This window comes from Arachis hypogaea, chromosome 13 (genome assembly GCF_003086295.3).
Source record: "Arachis hypogaea cultivar Tifrunner chromosome 13, arahy.Tifrunner.gnm2.J5K5, whole genome shotgun sequence".
In the NCBI taxonomy this organism is placed as follows: domain Eukaryota; kingdom Viridiplantae; phylum Streptophyta; class Magnoliopsida; order Fabales; family Fabaceae; genus Arachis; species Arachis hypogaea.
The window spans coordinates 134003140-134019727 of NC_092048.1; the positions used below are offsets into that span (position 1 = coordinate 134003140).

The 16588-nt window shown below is 29.2% G+C and overlaps 2 protein-coding genes across 2 annotated transcripts; both read left to right on the plus strand.

Annotated features, from left to right (window-relative positions):
- The first annotated feature begins 782 nt into the window (after positions 1-782).
- On the plus strand, positions 783-4238 carry LOC112735491 (uncharacterized). The gene is made up of 2 exons (XM_025785026.1): positions 783-2038; positions 4007-4238. Exons 1-2 carry the CDS (start codon positions 783-785, stop codon positions 4236-4238), a joined length of 1488 nt encoding a protein of 495 aa, XP_025640811.1.
- Positions 4239-12835: 8597 nt separating this feature from the next.
- On the plus strand, positions 12836-15219 carry LOC112733788 (trans-cinnamate:CoA ligase, peroxisomal). Its single transcript, XM_025782874.3, has 2 exons — positions 12836-13319; positions 13403-15219. Exons 1-2 carry the CDS (start codon positions 13122-13124, stop codon positions 14975-14977), a joined length of 1773 nt encoding a protein of 590 aa, XP_025638659.1. The 5' UTR covers positions 12836-13121; the 3' UTR covers positions 14978-15219.
- Positions 15220-16588: the final 1369 nt, after the last annotated feature.

A 16588-nucleotide genomic window follows, 5' to 3' on the forward strand; every position in this document is an offset into this window, starting at 1 on the left:
TTATTATATATTTGTGTTTCTAAAATTATTTGTTATTGCTCAATAAGTTTAATATTTTTTTTTAAGAAAATAATATATATGCAATTATTTTTGTTTTTTTTTTTGTTAGATAGTTCAAGTTAAGTTAAAAATATCAAAGATGAAAACAATTCACTCATTTTTCAAGAAAAAAGAGAGAATATATGATGAACAAAATTCAGCTTCAGATTCTTTGAGTAATGTTCAAAATATATGATGAAAGCGTCCGCAAATTTGGAATTATCCTATCAATCAACAAGATGAAATTCGTATAGCATACATAAAATTTGGACCATATCAATTTATTATGGATGAGTACCCTTCTTTCTGGTCTAGAAAGTCATCCTCGTCGTTTCAAAGCTCATTGGTTTAAGAGTTTTTCTTGGCTAGAATATTCGCCAGAAGTGGATGCTGCATTTTGTCTTCCATGCTATTTATTTTCTAGAAAATCGAGTCCATTCACATCAGGAGGATTTCGCAATTGGAAAAAAGTGAATAATGGAAAGGATTGTGCATTTTTATCTCATGTGGGTAAATCTCTTAATTCTCCTCATAATATTGCTGTTAAGTCTTGTAAAGATTTGCTTAATCAATTATGTCACATTGACAAAGTATTGGCTAAGTAAAGCTCACAACAAGTTTTAAGCAATAGATTGCGTCTTAAAGCCTCTTTTGATACTGTCAGATGGTTAACGTTTCAAGCTTGTGCTTTTAGGGGACATGACGAGAGTCATGAGTCTCAGAATCGAGGAAATTTTCTTGAAATGTTAAAATTATTAGCTTCTTACAATAAAGAAGCGGATGCAGTTGTTTTGGATAATGCTCCTCAAAATGCAATATACACATCACCTTCTATTCAAAAGGAAATTCTACATGTTTTTGCTAGAAAGGTGCAAAATGAAATTTGCAATGAGATTGGTAATGCAAAGTTTTGTTTGATTGTTGATGAAGCTAGAGATGAATCTAGAAGAGAACAAATGGCACTTGTTGTTAGATTTGTTGATAAGCATGGATTTGTCAAAGAAAGGCTAATAGATGTTGTTCATGTCAAAGATACTACTTCTGCAACTCTAAAACAAGAGATTTGTTCTGCATTATCTCATCACAATCTCAACATTCAAAATGTTCGAGGTCAAGGGTATGACGGAGCTAGTAATATGCGTGGAGAGTGGAAAGGGTTACAAGCTTTAATTATTCAAGAATGTCCTTATGCATATTATGTTCATTGCTTTGCTCATCAATTACAGCTAGCTCTTGTTGCTGCGGCTAAAGAAGTTGTTGATGTTCATGCTTTTTTCCAAAGTTTGAGTAATATTATCAATGTTGTGTGCTCTTCTTGCAAACGCAATGATGAATTACGATCTGCTTATGCAACTGAAATTTCCCATTTAGTTGCAACTAATCAAATTGAAACAGGAAGGGGAGCAAATCAAATTGGCACATTAAAAAGATCAGGAGATACCAGGTGGAGCTCTCACTTCAACTCAATTTGTAGCCTTTTACGTATGTTTGGAGCAACAACTTCAGTTCTGGAAGATTTGGCTACTAATGGATCTACATATTCTCAACGTGGTGATGCTACTTATGCTCTTAAATCTTTATTATCATTTGATTTTGTTTTCATTTTGCATATATTGAAAGAAATCATGGGAATCATTGATAAACTTTGTCAAGCATTGCAACAAAAATCTCAAGACATTTTGAATGCTATGCATCTGGTTTCTAGTACAAAGTCATTGATTCAACAGTTAAGAGATAATAGTTGGAGAGCACTTTTGGAAAAAGTTAGTTCTTTCTACAATGATCATGCTATTCAGATACCTGATATGGGTGCTTTTTTTAGTGACATAATTCGGTCTCGTCGTAAAAAGGATGTTGTCACTGTTGAACACCACTATCGTGTTGACATTTTTACTAGCGTGATAGATTTTCAATTGAAAGAGCTAAATAGTAGATTTAGTGAGCAAGCAACCGAGCTCCTCATATTGAGTACATCTTTAGATCCTAAAGATGCTTTCAAGTTATTCAGTGTTTGCAATATATGCAATATTGTAAAGAATTTCTATTCTTTAGATTTTTCTGAGCAAGAAAAGATTCAATTGGATTATGAGTTACAACATTATGAACTTGATGTGGTTAAAGCTCCAGATTTTCAGAATTTGTCTACTCTTGCTGAATTGTGTCAAAAATTGACAGAGACAGGAAAATCAAATATATATCCTTTAATTGATAGATTAATTCATCTTGTTTTGACTCTTCCTGTGACAACAGCAACAACTGAACGGGCCTTTTCAGTTATGAAGATTATTAAAACAAGGCTTCGAAACAAGATGGAAGATGAATTTTTAGCAGATTGTATGATTGTATATATTGAAAAGGAAATTGCTTCAAAATTCACTTCAGAGATGATAATTGATGATTTTAGTTCCATGAAGCATCGTCGAGCAAGTTTAAAAATATCAAAATCTTAAAGTATGTAGTTGAATATTGACTTTTATATAATATAATTACTTTTTTGATATATATGTTACAAATCATATTTTGTTAATTTTTTATTATATTTATATTTAATTGGCCCCCCTCTTATGAAATTTCTGGTTCCGCCACTGAATATACCTTCGATGGTTAAATTTTTAAAAAATTTAAGACCAATCTAACAATAATACATAAAAATTATGCTTGATTTATTTGTATTGAAAATTGTTCTTATGAAATTGTTGTTGAATTGATCTTGAAATTTTTGAAAACTTAACCGTCAGAAAGTATATTTGATACAAATTAAAATTTTTTTGAGATAAAATTAAAAATAAAATAAAATTTAAAAATATTTTTAAAATTTTTATCAAACAAGATATATTTTATCCTTAATAAATTTAAGGCTTAACACTTTAACTCATACTTAAATTAAGAGTAAATGTCCTTTTGATGTTTGACCATTTGTTTAAAATATAAAGTAATCTTATACAATTTAAAAATTTTTAATTAATTTTTAATTATTTAAATAATTAATTTAACAATTAATTAATTTAAATATTTTTGTAAATAATAACCGGTTAATATATTAAACACAGTTTAGATCCCTTACTTAAATAATAAAAAATTAAATAAAAAATTTTAAATAGTAAAAAATTATTTTATCCTTCAAATAAATGATAAAGAATCTAAAATGACATTTATTCTTTAAAATAACATTTCATTCGTAATATCTTCAGCAAAGAAACCTATAAAAATTAGGTATATATTGAGTAAAAAAAAATACTATTTATCATTTAAAATTTAATTTTTGGTCTGTCTTTAAATTTAATAATATATTATTTTAATTCTTTAATTAATTATATTTTTATTTTTAAAAATTTATTATTATTTAATTAATTTTAACATTCACTTTCACGGTACCAATTGTTTAAAAAATTAGAAAATTATTTATTTTTTATTTTCTCTCTCTTTTAATATACTACCATCACACCACATGTACAAGTATCTCTCAGAACTCTTTCTCTTTTAATACATCCAAAATGATAATAATATCCACTAATTAACTCTTTCTCTTTCAACACATCTAAAATGATAATAAGGTCCCGCTAATTATTTCATCAACACGTCCGAAACTCATATCCATATGATTTGTTTATAATTTCAAATTTATAAGATTATACATCCAAAATTATAAGATTACACAATTAAAATCACAATATTGCACACTAAATAATTGATAGGCAGCAAAAATCACCAATAAAAATGAACAAATACTCAACACTCGCAAGAACAATAATACTCTCATATCCAATTTATGAAAAATTAAAAATGACACGACAAAAACACAAACACATCAAATATTAACATGAATAACATGAACACATCCAAAATTAGATCATTACACATCCAAACTACACTAATATTCTAAACCCGAACTCAACGGAATAGTAAAAATTAGGGTTTAGCACATCCGAATTACATTTATATTACAAAACTTTTCCATCGTACATAGTTGTGCAAGCAGAATTATCTCAGATAAAAAAGATCGCGACGGTGGAGGAGACCCAGGACGGAGGGATGCACGCATGGACGGAGGAGGGTCAAGAAGGAGCTGCGGGTCACTGATGGAGCTGCATCGCCGATGGAGTTGCGCATCATGGATGGAGAAGTTCTTCGCGGAGGGAGGAGGAGCTTGTCGCGGGGGAAGACGAACGCGGCGAGGAGGAGAGGCACTACAGCTCTGAGTGTTTAGTTTTTATAGAGCAAATGTTTTCTTTGATTATTGCAGAAGAGAGGTAACTAATTAAAATATGTGTTTAAAAAAATATTGATAGTTTTATTTAGGATGTGTTAATATTAAAAAGATTTAAATTTAAAATTTAAAATTTAAAATTTTTATTTGGTTATTCTGTTTTTTAGATTTATTTTTAAATTAAAAAAAGACAATAAATCTATTTAAATCTGTTAATTTTAATTTTTTAATTAATATTAAAAAAATATTAAATAAAAAATAATATTTAAATAATAACTAGTTATACTAATTTAGTAATGTATCTCGCCTTGATTATAGGTATACTAATTACAGTGAAATTAAATACACTTTTCTTCCAAGTAAACTCTCACGATAGTCACATAAAATCTTCAAGAACATTCAGAGTATATGCATATTTGCATCTAATCTGTTAATTAAGTAGAGAAATCACATACATTACTAATTATCTTGCTATATACATATTCTAACATTTTAAGTATATATATTCTAATATGACTATATTATAATGGCTTACGGTTATATAAATATCGTTAAAATTAAAATCTCACTTTTTTATATTTTAATAATACTTATTTTAAGAAACACTTTTTAAAAAAATCATAATCACCATAATCCTACTAAAATGTCTCATATATATACATTCATTTATCAATAATGTAATTTATATTCCTAATTATTTATAGACCTCAATATCGATTTCCATATGCAAACTCCAAAATAATATGTAGATAATTATTTAAAAAATGGATTAAATGAAAATTAATCATACATTACAATAAAGTTTTAAAATAACGACCGATTTTAGCGACTAATAAAAACGGTTACTATTAACAATTGATTTTGCAACCAATCAAATTTTTTTAGAATTTAAAAAAAAAATCGGTTGCTAAATCGGTCGCTAAATTTCAATTAGCGACCGATTTAGTGACCACTCGTTCTTGATTGCTAAATTAGTCGCTAAAATAAAAATTAGTGACCGATTTAGCTACCAATGATAAAGTTAATCTAGTCGGTTGCTAAAATCAGTCGCTATTTTTTAAACTTAGTAACCGAATTAGCAACCAAAACAAAAAACAAGCTTTTAGGGTATGTTGGTGGCTAAATCGGTCACTATTTTTAAGTTAGCAATTGATTTTGCAACCAATATAAAAACAAGCTTAATGGTGGTTAGTCGCTAAATCGGTCGCTAAGAAATTTGTTGCTAAATCGGTTGCTAAGTGTTAAGATAGCTACCGATTTAGCAACCAACTATAAAATGTTGATTTTAAAGTATTCGGTCGCTAAATTGGTTGTTATTTAATAATTTAGCGACCGAATTAGCAACCGACTTAAAAATATGTTTATAAAATAGTTGGTGGCTAATTCGATTGCTAAGATAGCGGTCACTAAATCGGTTGCTAATGGTTAATATAGCGACCGATTTTAGCGACCAACTATAAAATCTTAGCATTAGAGCAGTCGATCACTAAATCGGTCACTATTAGCGACCGAATTTGCGACCAACTAAAATATAAAAATTACAAATTAATTAGTTGCTAAATCAGTCACTGTTTTAAATAATAAGAATAAACTAAATTTCAAAAAAAAATCAATCGCCAAATTGGTGGCTATTCCGATAATTTATTATAGTGATAAACATCAAATTGGAACTGATGGAAAAAGAAAAAAAAAAGAGCAATTTCTTATTAAAGTTACCTATATTAAATTTAATTTATTGACAAAATAATAATTATGACATTGTTTTACTCATTTGTTTAATTAAATAATGATCATTGATTTTTTTTTTATATTTTAACAGGTGTATATAAATTCATCAAATTAACCATAAAAACAAGAAAAAAAACAAATGACCTACAAATTAATCTGAGGATACTTTTAGTTGCGAAATTTGTTATTGAAATTATTTGCAAATTTTGCTATTGATTAATTTGCGAACTTTCCTACAAAAATTATCTGCAATTTTTGTTGCCAATTTTGTGACGTGTGGGATTTGGTGCAAAAATTACCTACGAGTTTTGTTGTGAATGTGAAATTTGATGCAAGATTTTGTTGCACCTTAGCTTTTATTACTTGCGAAATTTGTTGCAAAGATTACTTTCAATTTTATTGTGCATTAATTACCAGCAAATTAAAATCTATTGCAAAAATTATGTGTGATTTCTTCGTTGCTAATTTTATTATTTACAGAATTTGCTGTAAATTAATTATCTAGAGTAAATAGTCAAAATCGTCCTTGAAAGATACCTCGATCTCCATTTTATTTGGTCATCAAAAAATAAAGTTAATCGAAATCATTCCCGAAAGATATACGATTGGTCACGTTAGTCCTTCCGTCAGTTTGATGATGACGTGGAATGCTAATGCCACGTGTCACAAGATGATTGGTTGACATGGCAAATCAGTGACACCTGGCATGCCACGTGTCAGGTCAGTGACACGTGGCCTACCACGTGTCAGGTCAGTGACACGTGGCCTACCACGTGTCAGATCAGTGACACGTGGTATGTCACGTGGCACTTGACATGTAAAAAAATTATTTATAATCAAAATAGTCTTTGAAAGTTCAGACGTAAGTCATTTTTATCCCTAAAATTTTAAAAATTAATCAAATTAGTCGTTATATAAAATTTTTTTATTTTTTTGATAATATTAAATTTAAAATATTTTTTGATACTACTAATTTTAATAGAAATGTAATTGACAATCATAAAATTAGTAATTGTATCTTTTCTTCTTAAAAATTTTTTCAATCAAAATATCTCTCTCCTTTAATTTTTGTCAAAATCTCTCTTATTCTTTTCTATTCTAAAACTTTTTTCTTACATTATTACATTTTGATGGAATATATATATACTCAAAATTGAAATGTAGGTATTTGTTAACCTAAACAAAGTTATATGCTCAAAATCAAAATTTATGTATGTTAACTTAAATGAAAGTAATACCGTAATGAAAAAAAAAGATGTATAAATTTTTATTAACTTTGTTTAGGTTAACATACATAAATTTTGATTCTGAGCATATAATTTTGTTTAGGTTAATAAATACATACATTTCAATTTTGAGTATATATATCTTCCAGCAAAATGTAATAATGTAAGAAAAATATTTTAGAATAGAAAAGAATAAGAGAGATTTTGACAAGAATTAAAGGAGAGAGATAATTTTATTGAAAAAATTTTTAAGAAGAAAAGATACAATTACTAATTTTTTGATTGTCAATTACATTTTTATTAAAATTAGTAGTATCAAAAAATATTTTAAATTTAATATTATCAAGAAAAATTATATAAGGACTAATTTGATTAATTTTTAAAATTTTAGGGATGAAAATAACTTACGTCTGAACAGTTAAGGACTATTTTGATTATAAATAACTTTTTTACATGTCAAGTGCCACGTGGCATGCCACGTGTCACCGATCTGACACATGGCATGTCAGGTGTTACTGGCCTGACACGTCAACCAATCATCTTATGACATGTGGCATTAGCCCTCCACGTCATCATATGCCACGTGACACTTAACGTGACACGTCATCATCCAACTGACAGAAGGACTAACGTGACCAATCGTGTATCTTTCGAGGACGATTTCGATTAATTTTATCTTTCGAGGACCAAAATGGAGATCGAAATATCTTTTGGGGACGATTTTACCTATTTATTTGTTGTGAATTTTGTTACTTGCGAAATTTGCTGCAAAAATTAGTTGCGAAAATATTATTTGTGGAATTTGTTGTCACCTGTATTGGAGTTTGCCGCAAATTTGTTACATGCAAAAAAAAAATCACACATAAATTTGCTACAAAATTCGACAAATATTATATATATTTTTTCACGAAATTATTTACAAAGTTTACAGTTTTTCATGACTAACTTTCCAAGTTACTTGTGAATCTTAAAATAGGAGCCACTTAGATAAAAGCGCTTAAAATGTTTTTTTTAAAGATGTTTTTAAGTAATTAAAATTTAATACATATAATTGATTAAACTATGTTATTTTTATCAAAATTAAATCAAATAAATTGATTTTGCCAAAAAATCGATAAACTATACCTTAATCCGGTCTAAATTAATATTTTTTTATAAAAAATAATTATAATATTTCTATTATAAAAAATAACTAATATATATATATTAAGAATCTTAAATTTTAACCCTTTTTTTTGTCGTGATTAGAATTTAAGATTTTTAAAATAAAAAAATATATAATAAAAATATTTTATTCATTTTTTATAATAAAGTTATTGTAATCATTTTCTATAAAAAAATATTAATTTAAATCGGTTCAAGATTTGGTTTATTGATTTTTTGATCAAATTAATTTGTCTGATCTAATTTTGACAAAAATAATATAATTTAATCAATTATATGTATTAAATTTTTGTTAATATAACAAACATCTTTAAAAAAAGACGTTTTAAGCATCTTTATCAGTGTCTCCCCCTTAAAATTTATGACAACAGCTATCCAAGAACTTTAAAAGTAACAAAAAATAAAATTACTTACGAATTATGACTAAAATTTGCGGTAAAATATGTAATTAATATGCTATTTTATAGTAGTAAAAAAAAAAGGAAAGTGAAAAGCAATTAAAGCATTAGTCAAGCTAAGAGAAAAAAGCAATCAAACCTACAATGACTAAACATTAATTTTCCAATTTTCCATGGAAAAATTCGTCCACCTTCTAGATTTTGGAAATTACAAACAATTTTCTCAGCCTGGAATTAACCACTACACATTTTCCTGTCCACTACAAATTTGCATATAACTTTATTCAAATTCTTTACTTTTCTATATTGTCTTGCTATTGTGCCATCGCCATAAGCAGAACAAGACAACGACTTAGGAGAATTTCCCGGCATATTAAGAAAAGTTTTATGCCTTCTGAATAATAATAGTCCATAATATTTGTTGGAAATTCAGGAGTTGATAAAAAAAAGCTATTGAATTCAAAATTATTCAAAGGTTCACTAGTGCTAGCTTTCTTCATAACAATTTCCTCGAAAAATTGTGCGGCGAGTAGTATGCTTTGGAATTCAATTTATTCAACTTAATCTACAACTGGTTAGATAGAATAAATATTCAACAAGACTAGACCAAGACTCTAAATAATCTGGATTTGGTGTAGTTGTATGTTATAAAATTACGTATGGATTATTAGTCTTCACGAAAAACTAACAACTAATCACATGGCTGGGAGGATTATTCGATCTTTTTATCTTCCTAGTTCACATTTGCTTTGGATCGGATTGCTAACTTCAATAAAATTAAAATTGTTGTCCGGGCCCCATCAGTTTTCATACCGTATCTATCTATTTGTAAATAATTAGGTGAATTTTACCATATTTTTTTTAAAATAAAAAATAAATTATACAATAATTATTGATAAATTATTTTTTTATTAAAATTTTAAAATTTATGTTATTATTATTATTTTTTCAATTAACACTATATTTTTCTTAAAATTTAATAATAGTGTCATATTTTTTTAAAAAAAAAAAAATTGGGTACGTTCTATCTTAGCTACTTAACAATGTAGATATATTTTTTTTTGAAAAGAAAAGGAAAAAAGAAAAATGGGTAGTAAGCTCTATGTTAGATTCTTAACAATGTAGAAAGAGAGATGCTGAAATAATAATTAAAAAAAGACGTGTAGATGGTAATTTCGAATTTTGGCTTTATATTCATGGCTAATTCTATGATGTCTATGAGTTTGTACTTAAATTTTACTTAACTTATTTTTTGTAGTAAATTTTAATTTTTGAAAAATTATTTATTGTTATATTTTTTAAATTAAATATTATTTTTTAATCTTTTTTAGTAAATAGACACCACTTTTTAGACACCATAAAATTCACCTATATTCATATACATTGTGGAAGACATGTTTGTCCCGTATAATATCCTAAACTAAATTTGTTCTAATAATTTCCAACGTATTGGAAAAAAAAAATCAAGATTGTCATATATATAAGAAAAATAAAATAAATGATTTGTTATTTGAAAGATAGTATTTTAGTTAACAATAAAAAATGAAGATAACAACATATATGTGACTTGAACAGTCCTAGAAATTACTCTATTGGATGCATGACTCACGATGTTAACCAAATCTTCTTATACTTATCTATTTAAATGCAATAACAACGACACTCGACAGTGAGGTTTTTCTTGTTTTTTTTTTTTTTTCTTTTCTTCCGAAAGTAATGTAGAAGTTAGCGCAAATTATTTTTGTTGCCTTGGATCGGACTCTTGAGTTAATGAAAAGAGTAGAATTATTATTAGCTAAAATAATTAATGTATCTAATTTTTTAAAAATAAATTTATGGATTTTACTATCCTATATCCTAAGAAAATAGATTATGCACACCATAAAAAAATGTTTTAATGTTATTTTAATGATATTTATTGCAAATAACATTAAAAAATAATTTTTTATGGTATATATAACTTATGCCCTTAGACACATGATAACAAAATCCAATAATTATTTATGACCGAACTTAATTAATTTAAAAAATGAATTATTAATTCCAGAACAGAATGGCATACCTCCTTTTCCAAGTTCCAATGGCATTTAATTTTGTGTTGATGATAAACCATTTATTGAACCAGTTCAGAATTTAGGCATGTTTATGGCAAGTTCATAAAAAAAAAAAATTAAAACAAACAAAAATCTACTTTCCTTCTTCACGGAAATGGATTCTCTCCATTTTTTTAACATTTAAGAGAATAAAGTGTGATCTCTCACTTTTAATTTTATAAATGGGACCAAAATTAAATAGGAGAGAGAGCAACGAAGGGTGAGAGTCTTGACTCGGTAAAAAGTATTGACCCTTCACCACCATTTTCACGCAAGGTCTGCTAGAAGCACTGGCCTTTCACCATCATTTTTACGCAATGTTCCAAACCACACCATTTTCACGTAATGATTCAACTGATGAAAATATTGATCCTGCACTACTATTTTCAGACAATATTGTATCAGAACAACTTACTGCATATATTCCTTCTAAGTATTTTTTTTTATTATTTTATTACTCTATTTTTTATTATTAAATTTGTATTTAACTGTGGTATTTTAATTTTATTTTTTTTATATATAATTTTATAACTTGTTATTATTTTCATAGTTAATTATAGCAGGTTCTTGACCTCAATAAAAGAGAAGAGAATTCTAATAGGAGTAAAAAAAAAATAAAAACAGCAACAAAATATATATTAACACACATTTTATATTTATTTTTTATTTTTACCTACCATATCATACACAATATTAGTGATTAGGTTATGTAAAATCAATATTCAATATTAGAAAGTATTTGTTATCATCGTTATTTTAATAATCATTCTCTTTTGTAAAAAAATTTATTTTTTGAGTTATTTATCCACATGTTACAACTTTAAAATAAGTACTTTTATAACTAAAAATTCAAATACAAAATAATTTATTTATAAACTGTTATTAATAAAAATTTTTATATTTTAAACTCTTTTTTCAAAAAAAAATTATTTAAATTATTTATCTAAACTGAGCCTGAAACAGACAAGGCTATTTGCACTTAATGCCTATTCTAATAGTTAATAGTCGACCTTCTTTGAATAAATTCAGAAAAAAAGATTTTATTAATAATAGTTTTAAGTCATTCTTTAAGGTTATTATTAGTAAAAAATGTTAAACTTTTTAATAAATCGAAAATGTTTGGTAACTAAAGAAAATTAATAAAAAATAGTCATAACTTGTCTTATTTAGCATTTATTAATTGTTGCGACAATTAATAAATGCTAAATAAAGCAAGTTCTGACTGTATTTTTTATCAATCTAGTATTATTCTAAATCGAAAATACTAAAAACTTTAACTATTTAAATTTTTTATATGATTACTACTAACATGGGCCATTAAACCTAAAATATATTTTAGCATTATATATATAGACTGACTAGACTATTTAAGTATTGTTAATAATAATTAAAATACAAAGAACATATATTAAATGAATATAATTTCAGAAGCATTTTTATTATTAAAAAAGGTTGGTGACAGAAAAAATGATTCTAAATTAACTTAATCTGAATTTTTTTAAAATAATATTAATAAAGTATAATTTGTATATTTTTATTTAATTATATATATTGCTATTTAAAGAGTTAATTCCTTACGCAATATGGTTGCCCCATGACAAATAATACACGGGATTTTTATTTTTAAAGTTTATCTCCTTGAAAAATAATAAAATATAGAATCATTTTTATGTGAAAATGGGCCGATGCTTCAATATTATTATATCACAAGACATGAACATGAATTGTAGTTGAAGGAATAAGGGCACCATGCTTCATTTTTGTTTTAGAAGTCTGTCTTAATGTATTTCTTAACCTTTCAAATAGCTTAACCAACAACGAGTAATCTCTTGGTCCAAATTTAAATGATAAAAAGACTAGACTAGACTAGAATAAAGATTGATTGCCCTAAACTTAGAAAAATGGTAGTCAAATGGTGATGAATGTGTTCAAAGAGGCATAGAGTGATAATAGTTAGTAGCAGCAGCATCAAAGCAACTTCCGTAGACGTTAATTCTAAATAGTTTTGAATGAAGACTAAGCTATGCTTCAGTGCATCTTCTTAGTTCTTACTTACTAACCCAAATGGGCCCCACAGCCCCCAAATAACGTGGTCTTTAACAAACACGTCCCCACCAATATCATATTCCACTTCCCCCCTCCCCCTATTTATAAAGCTTGAATCTCCCTCCAATTGCAAACAGAACATAACATAACAGAACAAAACAGAACACAACACACTTCTCCTCTTCTTCTTCGTTCTGTTATCCAATTAGCTAAAAATATAATGGATACTCTTCCAAAATGCGAAGCAAACTTCACCGCACTGACCCCTCTAACTTTCTTGACGAGGGCAGCTGCATGCTATGCCAACAGACCCTCCATCATCCATGAAGGAACCCGTTTCACATGGTCACAAACCTACCACCGCTGCCGCCGCCTCGCTTCCTCCCTGCGTGCCCTCAATATCGCTAACAAGGACGTCGTAAGTCTCACAACTTGCATTGCTTGCTTCTAGATACATTCAATTTTCAATGTAATTCATATACTAATTGAGCATACATACAGGTGTCAGTGCTGGCACCTAACATCCCAGCAATGTACGAGATGCATTTCGCAGTTCCCATGGCGGGAGCAGTGCTCAACACCATCAACACTCGTCTTGACGCCAAGAACATAGCCGCCATTCTCAAGCACTCGGAAGCCAAAGTCTTCTTCGTGGACTACGAGCTTGTCCCCAAGGCGAGGGACGCCTTGAGATTGCTGGTAGGACAAACTGAACCAGCACAATACGCATGTCTTCCTCTAGTCATCGTCATAGACGACATAAACTCCCCCACGGGGATCCGCCTGGGCGAGCTTGAATACGAGCAAATGGTTCGCCAAGGCGATCCAAACTTTGTGGTGGATGAAATCCACGACGAATGGTCTCCAATCTCGCTGAATTACACATCGGGAACAACCTCAGAGCCGAAAGGAGTTGTGTACAGCCACAGGGGTGCGTATCTGAGCACCCTGAGTTTGATTCTCGGTTGGGAGATGGGTAGTGAGCCAGTTTACCTCTGGACTCTGCCTATGTTCCATTGCAATGGGTGGACCTTCACATGGGGAGTGGCAGCACGTGGGGGAACCAATGTTTGTCTTAGGAACACTGTGGCATCTGACATATACACAAACATTGTTCTCCACAACGTCACACACATGTGTTGCGCTCCAATTGTCTTTAACATCCTCCTCGAGGCCAAGCCCAGCGACCGCCTCCAGTTCAAGTCCAAGGTGGAGATATTAACCGGCGGCGCGCCCCCGCCGGCTTCCCTTCTTGAAAAAGTGGAGTCCCTTGGGTTCCATGTGACACATGCCTACGGCCTGACGGAGGCGACAGGGCCCGCTTTAGTGTGCGAGTGGCAGAAAAGATGGAACCAGCTTCCAGTACAACAGCAGGCGGAGCTAAAGGCAAGACAGGGCGTCAGCGTGGTCACGATGGCTGACGTGGACGTCAAGAATCTAGAAACAATGGAGAGCGTGGCGCGTGACGGGAAAAGAATGGGGGAGATTATGCTTAGGGGAAGTGGCATAATGATGGGATACTTCAAGGACCCTAAAGCAACCTCAAAAGCTTTCGAGAATGGTTGGTTCAGAACCGGAGATGTGGGTGTAATTCACCCTGATGGCTACTTGGAAATCAAGGATAGGTCAAAGGATGTGATTATCTCGGGAGGCGAGAATATAAGCAGTGTGGAAGTTGAGAAGGTTCTGTACGGACACCCGAGGGTGCTGGAGGCTGCGGTGGTGGCAATGCCGCACCCGAGGTGGGGTGAGAGCCCTTGTGCCTTTCTCTCACTCAAGAAGAATCCTTCTGGGAAAAAAGATCATGTCACTCAGGCTGAGGTAATTGCTTACTGTAGGAAGAATTTGCCGCATTTTATGGTTCCTAAGGTGGTTAAGTTCTTGGACGAGTTGCCCAAGACGGCCACCGGCAAGTTTCAGAAGGTTCAGTTGAGGGCCATGGCCAAACAGTTTGTGGTGCCGCCGGAGAATGACCAGCAGCAGAACAAGCCCAAGAAGTCAACGAGCCAGGTCAACAACAACAATAATAATAATAATAATAACATTGAGCAGGTTTTAGCTGTTTCTCGTCTTTGAATTTGGGAAATTTTAAGAGTTACTGTATGTATATACCGAGACATATTGGGCCATTTTGCATGTATTATCATGTTTTCTAAGAATTTCAGATGCTTTGTTTTTCTTAAGTTTCTCTCCAACTACCCGCATCCTGTTGTGTAGCAGAATGACAAATTAGAAATAACTTCTTTGCCATCTCTCTTCTATCCTTTTCTTTTGGTTGTAATTGGCGTAGATGTAATTTTATTTGACCATCTCTCTTCTATCCTCTTCTACCCAACATTACTCTTTAAGAAGAAGAAACACTGCTGGTGAGCAAGGTTGCCTTTGGCTCTGATATCAAAACAAGGCACGACAATAAGAATATAACAAAAAAAATAAAAATAAAGATACAAATATACTATTTTTGTGATTTATTTGGCAACTTGTTACATATAAGATAAAATAAATTATAAAATGTTAATTTATTCTATTTATTTCACGCAAAATTTAAGAGAAAAAATATAATGATAAAGAATATAATAATAAAAAATTAATAAAAATAATAAAAATAAAAATATATTATATATTTTATTAGTTTTATTATATTTTTTCTGTAAAATATATAAAATAATAATTTAATATATCAAAATATAATATCTATATTCATATCTCATTTGTTAAATATATTTTATATTTTTATACTTTTATCTTAATGTCTCAAATTTAAAAACAAACTCAATTTAAGGTTCAAAACAAGAAATGGCCCTTTAACATTATAAGAGCTAAGGAACATTGCTCTTGGGGAGTATATGTATCATTATTCTTACTTTCTAAAGTCTGCTTCTTATGTCGTATAATTTTATGAGCACTAAGTTTGTATTTATTTGTTGAGATTGAAATTGAGATTGAGTATCATATTTAGTATATTTTTGTGTAAATAATTAATGTAGGTATAGTTCGTTTTTCTGATATTTGAGCTCTTTTTTTTAGACAGAAAAAATGATACGTCGGTTTACTAAAAAAACAGTAGTAATGGACTACTCTAAAAATGGTAGTAGTAGACACCTATAAAAATACTTCAAGTCTCTAACATTTAAGTTAAACTCCAACACTTAAGTCAAAAATAGTATAATTTTTTTTTTAAATATGGAATGAAGCACGTACATGTGATTTAGTGAGTCACTCATATAAATTGAGTTGTTTTTTTATTTGACACGGTTATTCATATCTTTTGCTTGGTTTTTGGAGTCTTTTTGCAAATCTTCCGGTGGGCCTTAGTGATTCGGCTAGAAACGGATAAGTAATTAAAAATTAAAACTAAAATTTTAATTTTGAGATACAAAATTTTAAATTTTTTAATATCTTTAAAAAGTTATAATACATGGACTAAAATTTTTAGAGATGAAAACTAAAATTTTTATAATATTTTTATCTAAAAATACTTTCATTTAATTTTTTAAATTTTAAATCTATCCATTAATTTTTATATTTATCTTAAATTAAATATAATATTAAGACATAATTCAATCTAATATAATTTACACTAAATACAATATAAAAACTTAATTCAATTTTAATCTCTTAATTTTTATTTGTCAACGTCAATCTTTCTTTCAAAAAGGTGCCTGAATAAACAATTCATGCCATACG

Coding starts and splice junctions, on each gene's coding strand:
- LOC112733788 (XM_025782874.3), top strand. CDS start 13,122: ATGGATACTCTTCCAAAATGCGAAGCAAACTTCACCGCACTGACCCCT. Junction 13,320..13,402: donor ATATCGCTAACAAGGACGTC/GTAAGTCTCACA, acceptor GCATACATACAG/GTGTCAGTGCTGGCACCTAA.
- LOC112735491 (XM_025785026.1), top strand. CDS start 783: ATGTTAAAATTATTAGCTTCTTACAATAAAGAAGCGGATGCAGTTGTT. Junction 2,039..4,006: donor GATCCTAAAGATGCTTTCAA/GTTATTCAGTGT, acceptor CATCGTACATAG/TTGTGCAAGCAGAATTATCT.